Here is a 19,707-nt window from a genome sequence, read left to right on the forward strand (position 1 = left end):
CCCATAATCTGCTGAAAGGAAAGATCAGGCAATGGGCAGCTCTGCCTGTACTCTGACCCTGCCCCCCCTTGTATCATCATAGGCTTACTTCCCAGGGATCGTGGTCCAGCGGTTTCTGCAGTGAACGAATTTCCTGTTAATAGGAGTGGGAATTTCAGGGATCTTACCTTCTTACTTGACATGACTTTTAGTCCACTTTAAGGGCTGTCTGTCATTTTTGTTCATGCATTATTAGTGTTCTTTTAGCATTTTTTTTGTGAGCTGAAATGTGTTTTAGGTTCTTTTTTGGCTTTTTCTGGCTTTGAGCACAAGCAAAAAAAAAGGAAAAAAAATGTAGACTTAATGTAAAAATATAAAAAAAAAGCAAAAGATAAAGCTCAGAAAAGGCTTAAAAACATTAGTGATGATTGCACGGCGGTGAGAATGGGCCTGCAACATCATCAAGAATTTTCATGACCAGAGGTGAGACAGAATGATGGGTCACAATTCTGGCAATATTTGCAGTCCTGTAGCTCCGACGCTCCCCAATGTGATTACCTACCAATACATTCTTTAGTATTTTGAAAACTGTTATCTTCTCTTTTTTCACCCATTGTTTAGGGGCAAAGTTTGTTCACAACATGGAAGCAGTGTTTTCCCCGGGAGAAGAAGTCATTCACGTCACACAAACCGCAGATGGCTTTGATTCCGATAACTATATCCATGTACGGACTACGATTAGGGGAAAAATTCCATACATCCCAGAGACCTCGACGGTGCAGATTGCTCCATACTATGAGATCTACCAGTATTCTGGATCAGGTACAGGCTGTGGGTCAGGTTTAGGCTTTTTTGAATTGCAGGGGATTTATAACAAGCAGGGGCGGACTGACAACTCATGGGGCCCCCGGGCAATAGGGGATCATGGGGCCCCTGTGTCCTTGCCCAAACTCAAAAAAAAACCTATGAAAAAGGTACCAGGGGCATCTCATGGGGCCTCCTACTGACCCAGAGCCCTCGGGCAGTGCCCGAGTTTTGAAATGATCAGTCCGCCCCTGATAACAAGTATATCGGACATACTAAGCAAAAGTGTTTAACTTTTGTAAGTGTTTCACTTTTTTAATCTGTTAACTTCTAGTAGAGTGGGAAAGGCGTTATCATTTTTGTAAATATTCTACAGGATTTATATAGTGCCAACAGTTTGTCCAGCTATTTACAAATTGGAGGGAGATAATACATAATTTAATACAAGAGAGATTGGAAGACACTGTTGAACTTTTTACTGCACTCTGTGACTTAGTTGGAGAACTTTTCTCCATCACTTCTGCACCCATTGACAATGTTGACCTCCATAGGATTGCCTTCTCCTTTAAGATACCTAAACTCTTAGGATATGAGTACCTGAAACATTACTGTCCAGCAGGGGCGGACTGACAACTCATGGGGCCCCCGGGCAATAGGGGATCATGGGGCCCCTGTGTCCTTGCCCAAACTCAAAAAAGCCTATAAAAAATTTTTTACATTCTGTCACCCTAGCAGTACAGTGTCACTATAGTGACACTGTACTACTTGTGGGGGTGATGAAGATTTTTTTATTTTTTATACGGATTGCTTTTACACCCATAAAGGCTGTAAAAGCAATCATTACTTCTTCTCACTGGCTGCGTTCTTGCAGCCATTGAAAACTACTGTGTAAGCTGTGATTGGTCACAGCTTGTCACATGGTACAAGGCTGTTGTGAATAGCCTTGTACCATGTGACCTCTGTGATCATTCACAGATTTCACACGTAGTAAGCAATGATATCAGAGAGGTCCTGTACAATGATCGGTGCTCCACTTTGTCCGGAGGAGACGGCGGGCATTGGATCGCGGTGCTGCGTGCTCCCAGGGAGCGCGCACAAGCAAGGGGCGGGGAGGCCATTTATAAACAGCCACCCAACCCTGCAGTGCCACCGTCCAGCCATTTATATACAACGGCTGGATGGGAGGTGGTTAATAAGACATTTTTCCCTACACCTGGTATACACAGGTAGTTTTTTTTTTTTTTCTTCTACTCATTGGGCTGAATGAAAAAAAATCAAGACTGAGGAGCTCGCTGTACTAACTATGCGATGCTTGTACAGCATTCTCCCCACTGAGCTATTGTGTTCTGACAGGGGGCTGACCCACTAAAAAAACAGACCTCTCAGCGCTCGCAGCCATTAGCTGAGAGTGCTGATCGGATACTGGTCGGCTGCTGGTTTTCCAGCATACCTGTCTGACAAAGCCGGACAGGCTTCTGTACACATTGGCCGAATGCCGTCCAGTTTTTGTTGAACTGGCTAATACCAGCTGATATTTGCCCCATGTGTTCCGGCCTTTAGGCAGGTGTGAAAAAACTCTGTAAATGAAAAATGCTTTCAGAAATAGAAGTGATTAGTTTTTTTAGCAATTAACAAAATGGAAAGTAAATGAACAGAAATCCAAATCAAATCAATATTTGGTGTGACCACCCTTTTCTTTCAAAACCGCATCAGTTCTCCTAGGTACACTTGCACACAGTTTTTGAAGGAACCTGGCAGGTAGGTTGTTCCAAACATCTTGGAGAACTAAGCACAGATCTTCTGTGGATCTCAGCTGCCTCAGATCCTTCTGTCTCTCCATGTAATCCAAGACACTCCGTGATGTTGAGATTAGGGCTCTTTGGTGGCCAAACCATCACTTTGGGATTCCCTTGTTGTTCTTTACACTGAAGTTACTTCTATGGCATGGGTGAGCAACTGTGGCCCTCCAGCTGTTGTAGAACTACAAGTCCCATGAGGCATTGCAAAACTGACAGTTACAAGCATGACTCCCAAAGGCAGAGGCATGATGGGACTTGTAGTTCACCAACAGCTGGAGGGCCACAGTTACCCACCCCTGGTCTATGGCATTATGGATAAGTCTCTGCCTGTATCTCTCAGCATTGAGGACGCCACTGATCCTCACCAAACCTCCAACTCCATTTGCAGAAATGCAGTCCCAAACTTGTAAGGAACCTCCACCATGCTTCACAGTTGTATGCAGACACTCACTATTGTACCGATCTCCAGCCCTTTGGGAAACAAACTACCTCCCGCTATAGCCAAATATTTCACATTTTGACTCATCGGTCCAGAGCACCTGCTGCCATTTTTTTCTGCATCCCAATTCCTATGTGTTTATGCATGGGATATGGAAACAAGGCTAAGAAACTCACTTATGTACAAAAACAAACTGTGGTAGGAGGAAGCAATGTATAGCTTTTACAGAGCCAGGAAAGTGGTGACATTCACATGCTCTCCCATACCCATAAATACCAGGTATTAATATTCTCTGTCAATGGCTGAATGGAAAAGTGAGTGGTAAGTATATGTTGTAGGATCACTTTGAGATCATGAAATCATTAACCCTCTGCGGTTCTTTTGCAGCTTTACTTTGTTTTGGTTCAGACTTGCTCAAATATCAAATAGCTGGCTGAAAATTATTGGCCAGCCACTAACTGATTTTAAAATGTTTCATATTTGTAGGAAAGTCCTAGGAATGCCGCTTGTGGGTTTTTTTCCCCCAAAAGCAGTTAATTACGTGGCTGGTTTAGATAAAAAGACGCTAAAAGAATATCATCATTAATAATATATAGTCAAAACTATCTTTTCTTGTTCTGTCTTCAGTTGTGACCTCCACGGCGTACAGGGAGTACACAGTGACCTCGCAGAGTGGTGACGTTCAGAGATTCTCTTACCGGCTAAAGCAGAACATTACTTACCAGGAGTGTGGCCACTCACAGAAGTACCCGCCCACTGCGCAGAAGCTGGCAGTCGATCGAGTGTTTGCTATGTATAATAAAGAGGAAAAAGTTCTTCGGTTCGCTATTACCAGCCATATTGGATCTGTACATGGTAAGTGAGAATGATACATTTATTTTAAGGCTGCTGTAGTCTGGTGATGTCACCGGTGTCTACTGAATGGATAGGCTGCATTCTCAGTGATGTCATCAGTCTAGTAAATTGATAGGCTGCATTCTCAGTGATATCATCAGTGTCTAGTGAATGGATAGGCTGCATTCTCAGTGATGTCACCAGTGTCTAGTGAATGGATAGGCTGCATTCTCGGTGATGTCACCAGTGTCTAGTGAATGGATAGGCTGCATTCTCAGTGATGTCACTGGTCTCTAGTGAATGGATAGGCTGCATTCTCGGTGATGTCACCAGTGTCTAGTGAATGGATATGTTGCATTTTTGGTGATGTCATCATTGTCTAGTGAAAGGATAGGTTGCATTCTCGGTGATGTCACCGGTGTCTAGTGAAGGGATAGGTTGCATTCTCGGTGATGTCACCGGTGTCTAATGAAGTGATAGGTTGCTTTCTCAGTGATGTCACCATTGTCTAGTGAAGGGATAGGTTGCTTTCTCGGTGATGTCACCATTGTCTAGTGAAGGGATAGGTTGCTTTCTCGGTGATGTCACCAGTGTCTAGTGAAGGGATAGGTTGCTTTCTTGGTGATGTCACCATTGTCTAGTGAAGGGATAGGTTGCTTTCTTGGTGATGTCACCATTGTCTAGTGAAGGGATAGGTTGAATTCTCGGTGATGTCACCATTGTCTAGTGAAGGGATAGGTTGCATTGTCGGTGATGTCACCGGTGTCTAGTGAAGGGATAGGTTGCATTCTCGGTGATGTTACCATTGTCTAGTGAAGGGATAGGTTGCATTCTCAGTGATGTCACCGGTGTCTAGTGAAGGGATAGGTTGCATTGTCGGTGATGTCACCAGTGTCTAGTGAAGGGTAGGTTGCATTCTCGGTGATGTCACCGGTGTCTACTGCAGGGATAGGTTGCATTGTCGGTGATGTCACCGATGTCTACTGCAGAGATAGGTTGCATGCTCGTTTATGTTTAGGTCACCCATGCAGCTACAGGGGATCATGTGAAGAGTTTTCCTTCTTTTTACCCTGAAGTAGAAAACCTCTTTAACACCCCACAGGTTTTGATACAATCCAGTAATTGGTTTACGCAGACGTTTGATGTCCTTTGCCTCAGTGCCATCGTTCAGGGATTTTTTTTCCTCTTTAGATTCCTTCAGTCCCAGCAGGCTGTTCCCCGGCTTTATTAGTGTTCGTGTGCTGGCAGCGGGTGGAGGAGGGTCTCCTGTTCTGCCTCCTTTCATGTAACAAAGGCCCTTTTCTGCTCTGTAAGGGCATGAGTAATTTGGGTCAGGAAGTCAAGCAACCTAATCTTCTCCATAAAGTCTCTTGGAAGAGGGGTGCCTCCATTCATTAGGCCAACACAAAGAGGAGCTGATAGCCGAGCCTTTTACAATGTCAGAGGAACAAAGCGTGTAGGAAGTGTCCGGGCAAATTACATGCTTGTGAAAATCAAACAGACCCTTTGGTCAGGGGGCTGCAGGCTATGAAATGTCTTCAGTGAGAAAGGCCGGAGTAAATGAAAGCCTTGGAGGAGAATGGCCAGAAACTCTTCATTAAGATCAGGGCTGGTCAAGGCCAGGGGCCAGTGGGCCCCATGAATAGATGCAATGAGACCACTTTGTAAAGTTGTGCTGTTGATCAGTTTTAAAGCTGAACCTCAGGCAGATATAAAAGACAAAGTATTGCAGTTCTGTATTTGCCAATATATCAATAAATGTGTTTTCTGATGAATTACATGCAATCCGTGTAAAACAGGCCATACGTGCCTTTAGTTCAGTCCGCTGGCTGGCGGTGGCGCCATCTGTCAAAATACCTGAACAGTGCGTACATCTGATTGGATGCAGATACCGTGCAGCCAGGGCTGTGGATAAGGGGGTACCACCAGTCCTCCTGTACGGGGCCCAGGCCAGTAGGGCCCCTCCTCTTAAAAAAAACAAACCCCAAAAAAAACAGTTTACTGTGCTTGAGTTATGAATGAACACAGTGAATGAATGGTACCAATCACTCATTGTGTTCTTTCAGGAAAAGAAAATGTGACATATTTGCTGGACCCCTCCCCTACTTTCCATCCTGAAGGATCCTATTGTGTGCTTGCAGCTGCTGGTAGGAAGGAAAGGAGGGGGGGCATGAGCAGCAGGGGAAAACGCATGGTTCACAAGGAAGGTGATGGGTGCGGCAAGGGGCAGTTACTGGAACCAATCCTCCACCAACCATGATTTGCTTGCATTGCATAGAGTAGCACAGAGGCTGCGTCTAAAAGAGGGTAATGTAATGAAAACAAAAAGGGTTTATTTAATCTCTTCACGCTGAGCGCACACAAATGTGCGGCCTCTCGGCGTCTGGGCCTTGACGCCGAGCGGACGCAGACTTGCGTGCAATTAAAAAAAACATGTGCTGAGAGTGCGCGCTCCCAACACACATGCCCCATACTCACGGAATGATCCCGATCTCCTCTTGCGATCGGGACCTTTCCCGATCATGTGATCACCATGATTCGCTGTCACGGCGGTGGGCCGGCCTTCAGGAGGAGGCATCTGGGCCTCGACGCCGAGCGGCCGCACATTTGTGTGCAATTAAAAAATACATATGTGCTGAGAGTGCGCGCTCCCAACACACATGCCCGGTACTCACGGAAAGGTCCCGATCTCCTCTTGCGATTGGGACCTTTCCCGATCATGTGACCACCGTAATTCGCTGTCACGGCGGTGGGCCGGCCTTCAGGAGGAGGCGTCTTAGCCTTGACGCCGAGCGGCCGCACATTTGCGTGCAATAAAAAATACATATGTGCTGAGAGTGCGCGCTCCCAACACACGTCTGCTACTCACGGAAAGGTCCCGATCTCCTCTTGCGATCAGGACCTTTCCCGATCATGTGACCGCCGTGATTCGCTAAAACCCCGCCCGGCTTCTGAAACCCTTAAAGGGCCAGGAGGCGCCGGCACCAAGGGGTTAAATGTCAGTAGTATTTTGATGAGGAGGGAGGGAAGAGCCAGAGAAGGCAAAATAAAGGAAATTAAACTTCAGCTTTAATTGGAATGATTGTAACAAAGAACAGCTCACCCATTCTCTTGGTGCCACCATCTCCTCCCCCACCCCCCACTTCAGTTCACAGTCTGAAATTTACTTAAAGTAAATAAAACAAACAAACAAACAAGACACAGAGCGCCTCTCAGCCATAAAATCTCATTTTGTTAAGTCGCTCTCACATAAATGATCTGCTTACAAGTTTCCACTCCGCCGATCCCAGCCACAGCTGTAGATAAATATTAACAGAACTTCTCGTCTTCTGGTCCTCTTAAAGTGACACAAAACAACCTCCTTCTTCTCCACATATAATCCGAACACATCCACTACTTATCAAAGATATTTCTGTCTCCTGGTAATGTCCTCTGTGAGCTCCCAAACCTCCCAACCCCCTCACTTCCATTTGTTTGGAACAAGCAGTGCACATTTAGTTGTGGTCATGGACACTGCTCTATGCACACTACATATCCCATAGTCCATCTCGAGAGGTGGCTACCTTCCTACATACATTGGAACCATGAGAACGAAGGTAGCCACCCTCTAACAAGAACTCCGATTATGTCATCCCATACCCCCCCCCAAAAAAAAAGGAAATTTGGAAGTGGTGGAGACCAATAGAAGGGATTTTTTTTAAAAGTGTTACTAAACAATTACACAATAATACAATTAAGCATGCTTGTTATACTCACTGTGGAACCTAAGGGGTTAATCTTCTGCATTGTGTAAAAAGGCTGTTTGATCCTGTCCTCTCTGATCCTCCCCTTCTTTTACTGTTCCCAATTCATCTGCTGATAGTACAGAGCTCTAGGAGGCACTCTGCACATGCACAGTTTAGTGTGTATGGCTAGAGAGTTTTTTTTTTTTTTCCTTTGGAAGAGTGCATGTGATCACCACAGTGCCAATCAGCTTTGTCCAGACAGAGGGTCAGGGGTTATGCAGCCTCATAGGAATCAGGAGAATGAAAACTCCTCCTACAAGCTTTACCCAGTGCTCTGCCAGACACTGATAGAAGTCAGACAACTGCTATACTGCTGAAGGTTTTTAGCAGTTTATATTTACTAAAATAATTGTATTTCCATATTCTGTGTACTGTGGGAGACCAGATACAGTGAATGCGGGGTCCGGGGAGACCAGATATAGTTAATGCGGGGTCCGGGGAGACCAGATATAGTGAATGCAGGGTCCAGGGAGACCGGATATAGTGAGTGCAGGGTCCGGGGCAGACCGGATATAGTGAATGCAGGGTCTGGGGAGACCGGATATAGTGAATGCAGGGTCTGGGGCAGACCGGATATAGTGAATGCAGGGTCTGGGGAGACCGGATATAGTGAATGCAGGGTCTGGGGCAGACCGGATATAGTGAATGCCGGGTCTGGGGCAGACCGGATATAGTGAATGCCGGGTCTGGGGCAGACCGGATATAGTGAATGCCGGGTCTGGGGCAGACCGGATATAGTGAATGCCGGGTCCGGGGAGACCGGATATAGTGAATGCCGGGTCCGGGGAGACCGGATATAGTGAATGCAGGGTCTGGGGCAGACCAGATATAGTGAATGCCGGGTCTGGGGCAGACCGGATATAGTGAATGCCGGGTCTGGGGCAGACCGGATATAGTGAATGCCGGGTCTGGGGCAGACCGGATATAGTGAATGCCGGGTCTGGGGCAGACCGGATATAGTGAATGCCGGGTCTGGGGCAGACCGGATATAGTGAATGCCGGGTCTGGGGCAGACCGGATATAGTGAATGCCGGGTCTGGGGCAGACCGGATATAGTGAATGCCGGGTCCAGAGTTTAGTAACATTTTAAGTTAGGAATACAAATTTGAATTGATTTTTTTATTTTCAAGAATATGTAAACCCTATCCCTGTAAAACAACCCCTTCAGCCTAAAATAGAAATGAAAGGCAAACCTTTTGTGTATAGATATAATAAACATAAACACATTTTTTTCTTCCTTTTTTAAGTAATCACATTCCTTCTGTCTTCAGCTGCATAGAGAGGTGAGGGTGGAGGAACAGCAGCTCAAGTGAATGTGGGGGCGGGGTGTGAGTAGAAGTCTTTTCATTAGATTAGCTCTCAGTACAGCTAGAGAACTGACCACTCTGTGTTCTCATTCATGCCTAGTGGGGTAAGTTTTAGGAAAGCAGAGGGACTGGCATGAACACCAAGGATTTCACACAAAGGAAGCAAAACAAAGAGAATGGAGACTTTTTCATACAAATACATGATACAGCAAGTACATATAAGGAACATGAAATGCTGGGTTTACATATTCTTTAATCAGACTTTAAGGTAACTTTTTAAAGTGGCTGGAAAGGCAGACTTCAGATTACAGAAGGGTTAAACCACCTTTGGGTTACCTTTTTCTTTGTATCCTGCTGGGGAGATCTTCCTTCTTTTCCCGTCCTGGAACTTCTTATCCCTGGAAACACAGCAGGAAGATTCCACTATCTTTTGTCTCCATTGGAAGATTCTCCTATCTCTTGTCCCCATTGGAAGATTCTCCTATCTCTTGTCCCCATTGGAAGATTCTCCTATCTCTTGTCCCCATTGGAAGATTCTCCTATCTCTTGTCTCCATTGGAAGATTCTCCTATCTCTTGTCCCCATTGGATGATTCTCCTATCTCTTGTCCCCATTGGAAGATTCTCCTATCTCTTGTCCCCATTGGAAGATTCTCCTATCTCTTGTCCCCATTGGAAGATTCTCCTATCTCTTGTCCCCATTGGAAGATTCTCCTATCTCTTGTCCCCATTGGAAGATTCTCCTATCTCTTGTCCCCATTGGAAGATTCTCCTATCTCGTGTCCCCATTGGAAGATTCTCCTATCTCGTGTCCCCATTGGAAGATTCTCCTATCTCTTGTCCCCATTGGAAGATTCCCCTATCTCTTGTCCCCATTGGAAGATTCCCCTATCTCTTGTCCCCATTGGAAGATTCCCCCATCTCTTGTCCCCATTGGAAGATTCCCCCATCTCTTGTCCCCATTGGAAGATTCCCCCATCTCTTGTCCCCATTGGAAGATTCCCCCATCTCTTGTCCCCATTGGAAGATTCCCCCATCTCTTGTCCCCATTGGAAGATTCCCCTATCTCTTGTCCCCATTGGAAGATTCCCCTATCTCTTGTCCCCATTGGAAGATTCCCCCATCTCTTGTCCCCATTGGAAGATTCCCCCATCTCTTGTCCCCATTGGAAGATTCCACTATCTCTTGTCTCCACTGGAAGATTCCCCTATCTCTTGTCCCCATTGGAAGATTCCCCCATCTCTTGTCCCCATTGGAAGATTCCCCCATCTCTTGTCCCCATTGGAAGATTCCCCCATCTCTTGTCCCCATTGGAAGATTCCCCCATCTTACTTTCATAATAGCACTAAAAGCTTGGATTTTCCATCGCTCTCTCTTTGACAATGATCATTAGGAAAAATAGAGGGGCACATTTCTGCAGCGGAAACACAGACTACAATAAATCTGTAGCAGAGGGTCTAGACCTTCTACATTCTATCCAAAACAAACAAAAAAAAAGGTTTTGACTTTAAATACTATAGTTCTTTCAACTCTGGGGACTCCACATCATATGTACGCATTACCTAGGGGGTCTGCTGTTTTCAGGAAGCTTTGATCAGCCCTTCCTACCAGCTGTGATCTACTTTTATTACATGGAGAAGCACAGAGACCCAGTAATGACATCACAGGGTGTAAAATTAGGTATGCAATGTTGTAAAAAGAGGGATTTTAATAAAATATTCCATTAGCTTGTTTGGTGGGGTGGGGGGAGGGGGAGGGAGTAAAAACCAGGTGATGTAAAAGGTTATCAGAATATCCTTTGGCGTTAATAAAAATAAAACCATTTTCTGTTGTAATAAATCTTCTGGTTGGTTTTGTGGTCACTTTACCAGTAAGAACCGAGCAACCCATCCCAACTATTTCTTAACGAAAACAAAATTAGTTCTGATTGAGAACCCACTTTAAAAGAAGTGCGGGATTTAAAAAAAACAAAACTTTCATAACAACCTAGCTGGATGCAGTTCGATGCTGCATCTGTCCACTCCACTTCTAAGACCAAGAGCCGAGCGATCAAAGACCACTAATTGCTCAGTTCTCGGTCTACAGTGAGCAGAGAGCCGATGAGTGTCAGTCACTGGCTCTGTGCGCTGCCTCTCCAGCATTCACTGGAGCATCGGGCTGTGGAGGGGGCAGGGGCGGCTGGCTTAGGTTCTCGGTGGCATACTCAGAGGCCAAACCAGCTGCCAGTCCATCCAGATCCCTACAATAAAGTCAGGATCTCACCAGAGCCTGGACCGGCTGAGTCACATTAGCCAGCAGCAGCCCACTGTCAGCTGAATAGGGATCACAGGAGTGCAGAACGAAGTGCACTCCTGTGACCAGGGGCGTATTTAACACAAGGCAAACAAGGCATTTGCCTAGGGTGGTATTTTTCAGGGGGTTCAGCAGCATCGTTCAGGTGGGCAGCGGCATTTTTCAGGGGGGCAGCACCGCCCCCAAAGGAAGGGATGGAAGAAGGACTCGTGCACCAGGTGGGTTCTGAGAGAGGCTGCAGCTGCTTGATGGTGTATGCAGAGCCTGACTCGTTCCCAGGGATGTCCGGAGCTGTGTAGTTGAGTGTCTGTCTTTCTCACAGAGTGAGGAGCATTGCCAGTGTATGGGGGGCAGTGGTAGTGGAAGGTTCTCTCAGGTGGGGGGGTGATGGGGCTGGGGGGGTGTTGGTCAATGTCAGGCTCTTTTAGTGGGGGAGGGGGGTGTTGGTCAGTGTCGGGGTCTGTCCGTGGGGGGGAGCCAATTTTTGTATTGCCTAGGGCAACCCGAAACCTAAATACACCACTGCCTGTGACCCACAGGAGAAGTAGGGCCAAAAGAGCTTTGGCCCTACTTATTTCATTATTTTTACATTTGTTGAGCTGCTTACCAAATATCTAATATTTTGTGCTGATTAGAATTTTTCTTTTTATCCACCAGATTCTTCCCAGGAACCAGCACAGATTAACCCCTGCTTTGATGGCACCCATCAGTGTGACACCAGAGCCCAGTGCCAGCCAGCGACTGGACTGAATTATTCTTGTGTCTGCGCATCCGGGTACCGGGGAGACGGCCGAGACTGCACTGGTAGGTTCAATATGTGGAGTAGTTTCTCCAATAATAAACTGCAGCTGATTTTTCACTGATATAGTTGTTGGTTGGGTTATGCATTTTGGTGCATTTGGAGGTCCAGCTTCAGTTAAAGTTACATTTTTGAAACATTTAAAATTAATGTTTGAGTTTCAATAAAAAGAAAAAAAAATATTATTCTCGCCTAGGTGGATGCAGCATCTGTCTGATGCTGGATCCTTCCCCCACTGGCTCTAAGACTGAGAACTGAGCGATCAAGCACCTATGATCACTCAGTTCTTGGTCTCCAGGCTGCAGAGAGCTGATGACTGTCAGTCTCCGGCTCTCTGCCCCTCCAGCGCTCACTAGTGTGCTGGAGTGTTGAGGGGGCAGAAGGAGCTGACTCAGGCTCTCCGTGGGTTTCTGAGAGTCTGAGCCAGGTGCCGGTCCAGGTTCCTGGGTGGATCTTGACCATATCTTTTTTGCAATCTTTCCCCAGCTTGGACCAGGTGAGTGATGTCAGCCGACAGCAGACTTTAGCCCTCTGTCGGCTGGGAACGGGTCATAGGAGTGCAGAACGAACTGCACTCTTGTGATCTATAGGATAAATATAGCCAAAAAAAAGCTTTGGCTATACTTCTCCTTTTAATAGTTTAGACCTGAAGAACTTTAACTAAAGGCTTGTCTGCCTTTAGTTCCGCTGAAAGATGCTAATCTTCATCAAGCCGTAACTTGGTCACTTTGTGACATCAACTGCTGAAGCCCCGAAGAAGGGTGAGGCTTTTCCCCCCAAAACACGATGGCTGTATCTGTTGCTCTTCACCATTAAATGTTTCAAAAAGTCCTTCAAAAAGTCAGGTAAACTTTAGTACCAAGCACTCTGTAAACATGTTAGAATTTACCGTCTGGAGAGCGCTTCCTTAGTCGCTATCAGATAAGCAGCCTAGGACCAGAACAGGGTCCACCTACACTATCTTTTCATAGTGGACCTACTTTTGTGAAGTAAAACATAGCTTATGGTATATCCATCAGAACCAGTTTTCACTTCTGTCAGTCCAGAGCTATCACAGAGCTCCAGGCAAAAGTCAAGGTTTTATAGTTCTCTTTGGCCCTATTATGGACTCTGAATATAAAATAATAGAGAGAGAGAAAAGAGTGAGACGTTCCTCCAGCACTCACCTCCCGGAATGAAAGAAGCCGGCCATCCCCGGACAACATGGTCAGGGAAGCCCATTGTTGTCCTTGTGTGGGAACAAGAGTTGACCTCTACTTACATCCTCCAGCAGCCCACAGCCTCTCTTGAATCCTATGGCAGAGCTCAGGCAGTCCCGCGCCTGGTCCCCAACCTCTGTCACCTGCCACGCGTGTCCCTACTTCTGGAGGGTGGTGCTGCCGCCCCCCTGAAAAATGCTGCCCAAGGCAAACGCCTTATTTGCCCCGGGGTAAATCCACCCCTGATTTCAGGATGGAACCACAGCATGTAGTATGGGAGACATCCAACAGACGTGTGGTGATGAGACCTGCTCTAACGTGTACAATGCTTGTACTTCTCTCCAGACATTAATGAATGTGAAGAACAGCTTGAAAACTGTGGACAGAACACCCGCTGTGTGAACCTACCTGGAAGCTTCAGGTGTGAGTGCCTGCCTGGCTACGTGTTCTCCGCCGATGGCCAAAACTGTATATGTAAGTAGCCTGTTTCTGTTTTATTACGATGCTTGTGTGTCAGTGTTTGTTGAATACTCTGGTTAAAGTGGACCCTCAAAGTTGACTGTGTAGTTGGCTAAACACAGCCATCATTTTTTTTTTTTATGTGTGGATGTTACAACATCTGCCGATACCAGTTTGTTTGTTCCACTCCCTGTTTTCAGTGAGGGTTGTCTTTATTTTCCAATCCTCTTTTTGGGACTGTATTTGAATGTTCCAAATGTTAACGACTGTGTCCCCCACTGGTAGAAAAGCACATTTCTACTCAATGTAATATCGTTTTCGCCTGAGTTTCATTGGAGGAGACAGATCCCTCCCATTGTGTTGGGTTGTTTTTCCAGTTGTTGCTGCAGTTAAATTGGTTTCTTGAGTGGTGACACCCTCCTCCTGACACTGCCATTGTTTCAATTCTTGCTACTCCTGAGCTTCCTCAGTACATACTGTATTCAGGGGTGTAGCCAGGTGATGTTTAGTTTTGTCTAGTGTCCAACTTCCTATAGGCAACAGCTGCACCTTAGATATGAAGACTGCATTCTCCAATGGACAACTGAAGAAAAGAATTTTACGTTGACTACAAGAATCTTTTTTTTTTTTTTTTTTTTTTTACTCCCCTAGAATCCTTTTCTTGGAGTCTACTAGGGGACACAGGAAGTCATATGCTGTCGGGTTATACTGCCTACAGGAGGATTGGATACTAGTAAAAAAAATGACAGTATCTGACTTGTATCTGACTTCCTTTGTCCCTTTAACCTCCCTGGAGGTATTCCTGAGTGTAGCTCGGGGTAATGTTTCAGCACCAAAAGTGGTAACCCCGAGCTACACTCGGGAATACACTGCAGCGTTGCTCCGGGATCCCTTCTGCACTTACCTTGTCCTTCGCGCCCGTGATGTCCCCCCTGCAGTGTCCCCGGCAATGTCCTCTGGCCGATGCGGGCATCTCTCTTCCGGGTTCCGTTCCCTGCGACGTCAGGACGTACGGGGACGGAACCGGTGGGAAATTAAAAATTTTTAAAAAGTGACATTCACTCAACACACTAAAATTATTATTACGCAGGATTTATATCGCGTCAACAGTTTGCTCAGCACTTTACAAAATAACGGGAGACAATACAGTTCAATACAAGATGGATAGGAGGGCCCTGCTCCTCAGAGCTTACAATCTAGGATCACATAGTAAAACATTACTGTATCAAACCATTTCACATACATTGTGTCCCGAGTGCTTTGTCCTGTGCCCTGCCTGCATTTTTGCTGTTCTTTCTGCCTGGAAACTGAGAAACGTCCATGGCGTCCAAAAAGCGTCCCTTTAGGTCAAAAGCGGTTTTAGACCGGCTAGAGAACAGCGATAGTAAATCAGAACCACTTGCAGAATTGAGTGATAATGATTCGTGGGGGAAATTCGTCTTTTTTGCGGCTTTGCTCAGTGATGTGCGAACTTGGCGCTCTATTTCAAATTTCAGTGTTTTTGGTTCGATTATATTATTGAATTAAATTTATTATTATTATATTATTTATTTTTTATGATTATTAAATTATAATTTATGATTTCGTGTTTCAATTTTTAACATACCCGGGATGTTTACTAGACTCTTGTTAGGACAGATTTCAGTGAGTTATTCCTAAAAATTACAGCCTACAATAAAAAAACAACAGATTTCCATGCAAAAAAAGTACCGCTTGGAGCACAGAAATACTGACATTATCAGACCACTAGGAAGGTTAATAATTGATTGAGATGATTTTTGTACTCACCGTAAAATCCATTTTTTTGGAGTCCACTGAGACACACAAAGTCAAATATGGTCTTTTTTTTTGCTAGTTTCCGGTCCTGTAGAAGACAGTATATGACTTTGTGTCCCTCAATGGTCAAGAAAAAAAATCTTATTTTTATGAATAGGGTGTAATGAAGTCTCCTAATTTTTTCTACTGAAAGAAGGCTCCCTATTAATTGAACCCGCTGTATTGGCCTCGGTGACCTCTTAGATTCCAGGACACATTTTTGTAGAGGAGGGAGGGCGGGGGAAAGGCATCATCTGATTGGCTGCGTTGCTGTCTTTAGTTGTTACACAAGTTATTCACGTGCGGTAAATTGTACACGCCGGCTGCTTTTCCTCCTCTTACGTGCTGTTTCGCAACCTTACATATTCTTTCTCACCCTCTGCTTTCTGTGTGGATGGATTAATCCCGACTTGTATTGCTGTGTCATCCGCCATTGTCAGTGTGTCTGGTGCTGTATAAATAATGCAATGTGTCCAAAGTCGGTTTATAAAGACGGTGCTGTGTTCATGTATTCATAATCACGGCTCTGCCCACTTCATCTCCGCTCTGCAACCATTCTAAAAAAACAACAGTGTTTGGATGGAAGTAGAGTCGGGACTGATTTGTAGTATAAAATCACTTAACGTGATACTGAAGGTTCACGTGTTTTTTTTAATAACAAACATGTTATACTTACCTACTTTGTCCTCCTCTTCTCAGGTCCCATGCTGATTCCTCCTCCCTCCCTGAGCAGTGCCCCCATAGAAAGCCATTTGCTATGGGGGCACTGGTGCATGCTCGTCCCTGAGCCATAAGACACAGCAGAGTGGGACTTGGCCCTGCCCCCCGCTCCCTCCTCACAGGCTGTGATTGACAGCAGCGGGAGCCAATGGCTGTTGTGTCTCAGCCAATGAGGAGGGGAGACTTGGGAAAGCCGAGTCTTCTGTGCACATCAGTGGACCGAGATTGGGCTCAGATGAGTATTATGGGGGGCTGGGGGTGGGGGGGCGCTGAACACAGAAGGTTTTTTTTACCTTCATGCATACAATGCATGAAGGTAAAAAAACCTTAGGCCTTTACAACTGCTTTAACCTCCTTAGCGGTATTCCCGAGTGTAGCTCGGGGTAAAATTTGAGTACCAACAGCGGTAACCCCGAGCTACACTCGGGCTTACCATGCAGCGTTGCTCAGGGGGTCCCTGCAGCACTTACCTTGTACTTCGCTCCCGTGATGTGTCCCCTGCAGCGTCCCTGGCCATCTCCGGCTGATGCCGGCATCCGGCTTCTGTGTTCTGGTCCCTGTGACGTCGGGACGTACGGGCGGGAAATTTGAAATTTTTAAAAAATGTCATTTTTGCTGTCATTGCTGTTTCAATGCATTTCACATATATTTTGTCCCGAGTGCTTTGTCCTGCGCCCTGCCTGCATTTTGACTGTTCTTTCTGCCTGGAAACTTAGAAAGGTCCATGGCGTCCAAAAAGCGTCCCTTTATGTCAAAAGTGGTTTTAGAACAGCGATAGTAAATCAGAAGCACTTGCAGAATTGAGTGATAACGATTTGTGCGGAAATTCGTCATCAGACACTGAAAACGATTTTGCGACTTTGCTCAGCGATGTGCGAATTTGCCTCTGTATTTCAAATTTCAGTGTTTTTGGTTTGATTATATTATTGAATTAAATTTATTATTATTATAATATTTTTTATGATTATTTATTAAATTATAATTTATGATTTTGTGTTTCAAATTTTATCATCCCCGGGATGTTTACTAGACTCTTGTTCGGACAGATTTCAGTGAGTTATTCCTAAAAATTACAGCCTACAATAAAAAAACTACATATTTCCATGCAAAAAAATGTACCGTTTTCAGCAAAAAAATCGGAAAGAATCATACCGCCGAGGAGGTGAAAGCAAAACTAAACTGTATGTGAGGACCACAACATGAAAACTCTGTTTTAAGGCTAAATTCACTTTCGCACATCTCCAAAGTTGCACAATTTCCAGTGTGACATTGGAGCGCGACTGATGCGGCATGTGGTGAGACTTTGATCCGACTTTACATTCACTGGACTAAAGTCGCATCAAAACTGGTACCAAAGTAGTGCACAAACTACTTTTTAAGTCGCACAGATTTGAATGGTACTCATTGGGAAACATGGAGACTTGTCATGCAACTTTGGAACCGAATGTTGCATGGCAAGTCGCGCAATTGTGAATGGACTCTTATTCAATTTTAATATTCAAAGCCAACTCTCCCATCTATCTATGTCTCCATGCTTTATTTTGTAGAGAAAAACACTCCCCTAGCATTTTTGCTATGGCCATCTTGAGTAAGGGTGGGTTTGTCATGTAGCATTTACTTCCTAAAGTCCATCTGTCCTTAGCTTAGGCATGCAGGCCGGAGAGTGTGTTTAGCGGAGAAAGACCCTCCTCCCTTCCTTTTAGATGGGAAAAAAAAGCCCATGAAGACTCCTGGGATGTATGGTATCATTTTTTCAATGCTAGCTCTAGTCGGGCGGACTAACTATTTGGAAACTCGGGCACTGCCTGAGGGCCTGGGGTCAGTAGGGGGCCCCATGAAATGCCCCTGGTACCTTTTTTCATAGGCTTTTTTGAGTTTGGGCAAGGACACAGGGGCCCCATGATCCCCTATTGCCCGGGGGCCCCATGAGTTGTCAGTCTGCTCCTGGCTCTAGCATAAGTAGTTTCCATTTAGTAAATGACCAATACAAATTTTGGGACAGTGCTAGGCTGGTCGGACAGGCAAGTGCATAGTTGGAGTACAAAGATGTGATCTATTTTGTGTACTAACATATATTTTTCATTCCATTCAGTTGTTTTTGTGATTTATAATTTCCTGCTATATCAATAGCCTAGAGCAGCAATGGGCAAACTATGGCCCGGCGGACCTTTTAAACCGGCCCGCGGAGCGTGATAAAAAAAAAAACAGCCAGGGCAGGCAAACATTGGCTGTCAGGATGTGTGTAGGCGGGGCAGCGTGACGAACGTGAGGGGAGCTAGGCTCCTCTCACAGTCCGCCCTGAAGACCGGAACGGCGCGGGAACACGGCGAGAGGAAAGCGCGGAGCAAAGGTAAGTGAATTGACATAGGGGGGACTTGGCTTACTACTTGGGGGGGAATAGTACTATGGGGGATGAAATACTATATGAGGGATGAATTAATATGGGGAATGAATTACTATATGGGGGATGAATTACTATATGGGGGATGAATTACTATATGGGGGATGAATTACTATAGGGGGAATGAATTACTATATGGGGGATGAATTAATATGGGGGATGAATTACTATATGGGGGATGAATTACTATATGGGGGATGAATTACTATAGGGGGGATGAATTACTATATGGGGGATGAATTACTATATGGGGGATTAATTACTATGAGGGAATATTACTATACTTACTATGGATGGCATGGTAGTGACTGGGCCGGCCAGCAGCTAGTGGGGGGCATAAAAGTTTTGTAAAATAACTTTTTATGCTTTTCTACCTTAAATTAATCAAAACATTTAATGTTACAAAATTTAATTTATATTAATTCACACATACACATCATTCATCTACTCTTGGTCCGGCCCCCGGGTCCAATATATGAACCCATTGCGGCCCTCAAGTCAAAAAGTTTGCCCACCCCTGGCCTAGAGGGTTATTCTCCACCATTGGGGACACCGACAAAAATAAAAACCTGGCAGAGGTTCTAATCTTCCACCTCAGAAAAGCTTTGGTTTTACGGTATGTTAGTGCAAATAAAAGAAGTATCACAGACAGTACTCATTTTTTTCTGTCGCAAATGCACTAATATGGCTACAATCACCTCAAGCACCATTTTAGGTGTAACATTGCTGGCGTTTCACGTCCTCACTTGTTTTTGTCTTCTTTTTTTTTTTTTTCCAGTGGGCAGCTCATTTGGGAACCCTTGTGAGGACAACACACACACCTGTGATGTGACAACATCACAATGTGTCCCACGTGGAGATGGAGTCTTTACATGTGAATGTTTCCCCGGGTACACCAGGAGCGGACAGAACTGTATCGGTAAGAGCTCATTACTTTGTTAACTATCTTGATGAAATGTGTGCTCTGTTTATGAAATCATCCCACAGTTCATGTTACTATGATTCAGCTGCAATACGTCTGGAGCTTGTCTCCCCTACTAAACGGAGGGCTGACCGCAGTAAAGATCCTCACAGTG

General features: G+C 45.3%; 1 protein-coding gene across 1 annotated transcript in view; it reads left to right on the forward strand.

Annotated features, from left to right (window-relative positions):
* Window positions 1–600: 600 nt before the first annotated feature.
* NID2 (nidogen 2) overlaps window positions 601–19,707 on the forward strand; it is a gene marked incomplete at its 5' end in the record, with an annotated part of 66,772 nt that continues 47,665 nt past the window's right edge. Inside the window, 5 exons of the mRNA XM_089665818.1 lie at window positions 601–801; window positions 3,649–3,876; window positions 11,896–12,042; window positions 13,582–13,710; window positions 19,410–19,550. Of these exons, the coding sequence (XP_089521944.1) occupies window positions 601–801; window positions 3,649–3,876; window positions 11,896–12,042; window positions 13,582–13,710; window positions 19,410–19,550 (846 nt within the window). The remainder of the gene's footprint in view (window positions 802–3,648; window positions 3,877–11,895; window positions 12,043–13,581; window positions 13,711–19,409; window positions 19,551–19,707) is intronic.

Source organism: Staurois parvus, unplaced genomic scaffold, assembly GCF_062004578.1.
Source record: "Staurois parvus isolate SC_StPar_1 unplaced genomic scaffold, SC_StPar_1.0 ptg002360l, whole genome shotgun sequence".
Classification (NCBI taxonomy): Eukaryota; Metazoa; Chordata; class Amphibia; order Anura; family Ranidae; genus Staurois; species Staurois parvus.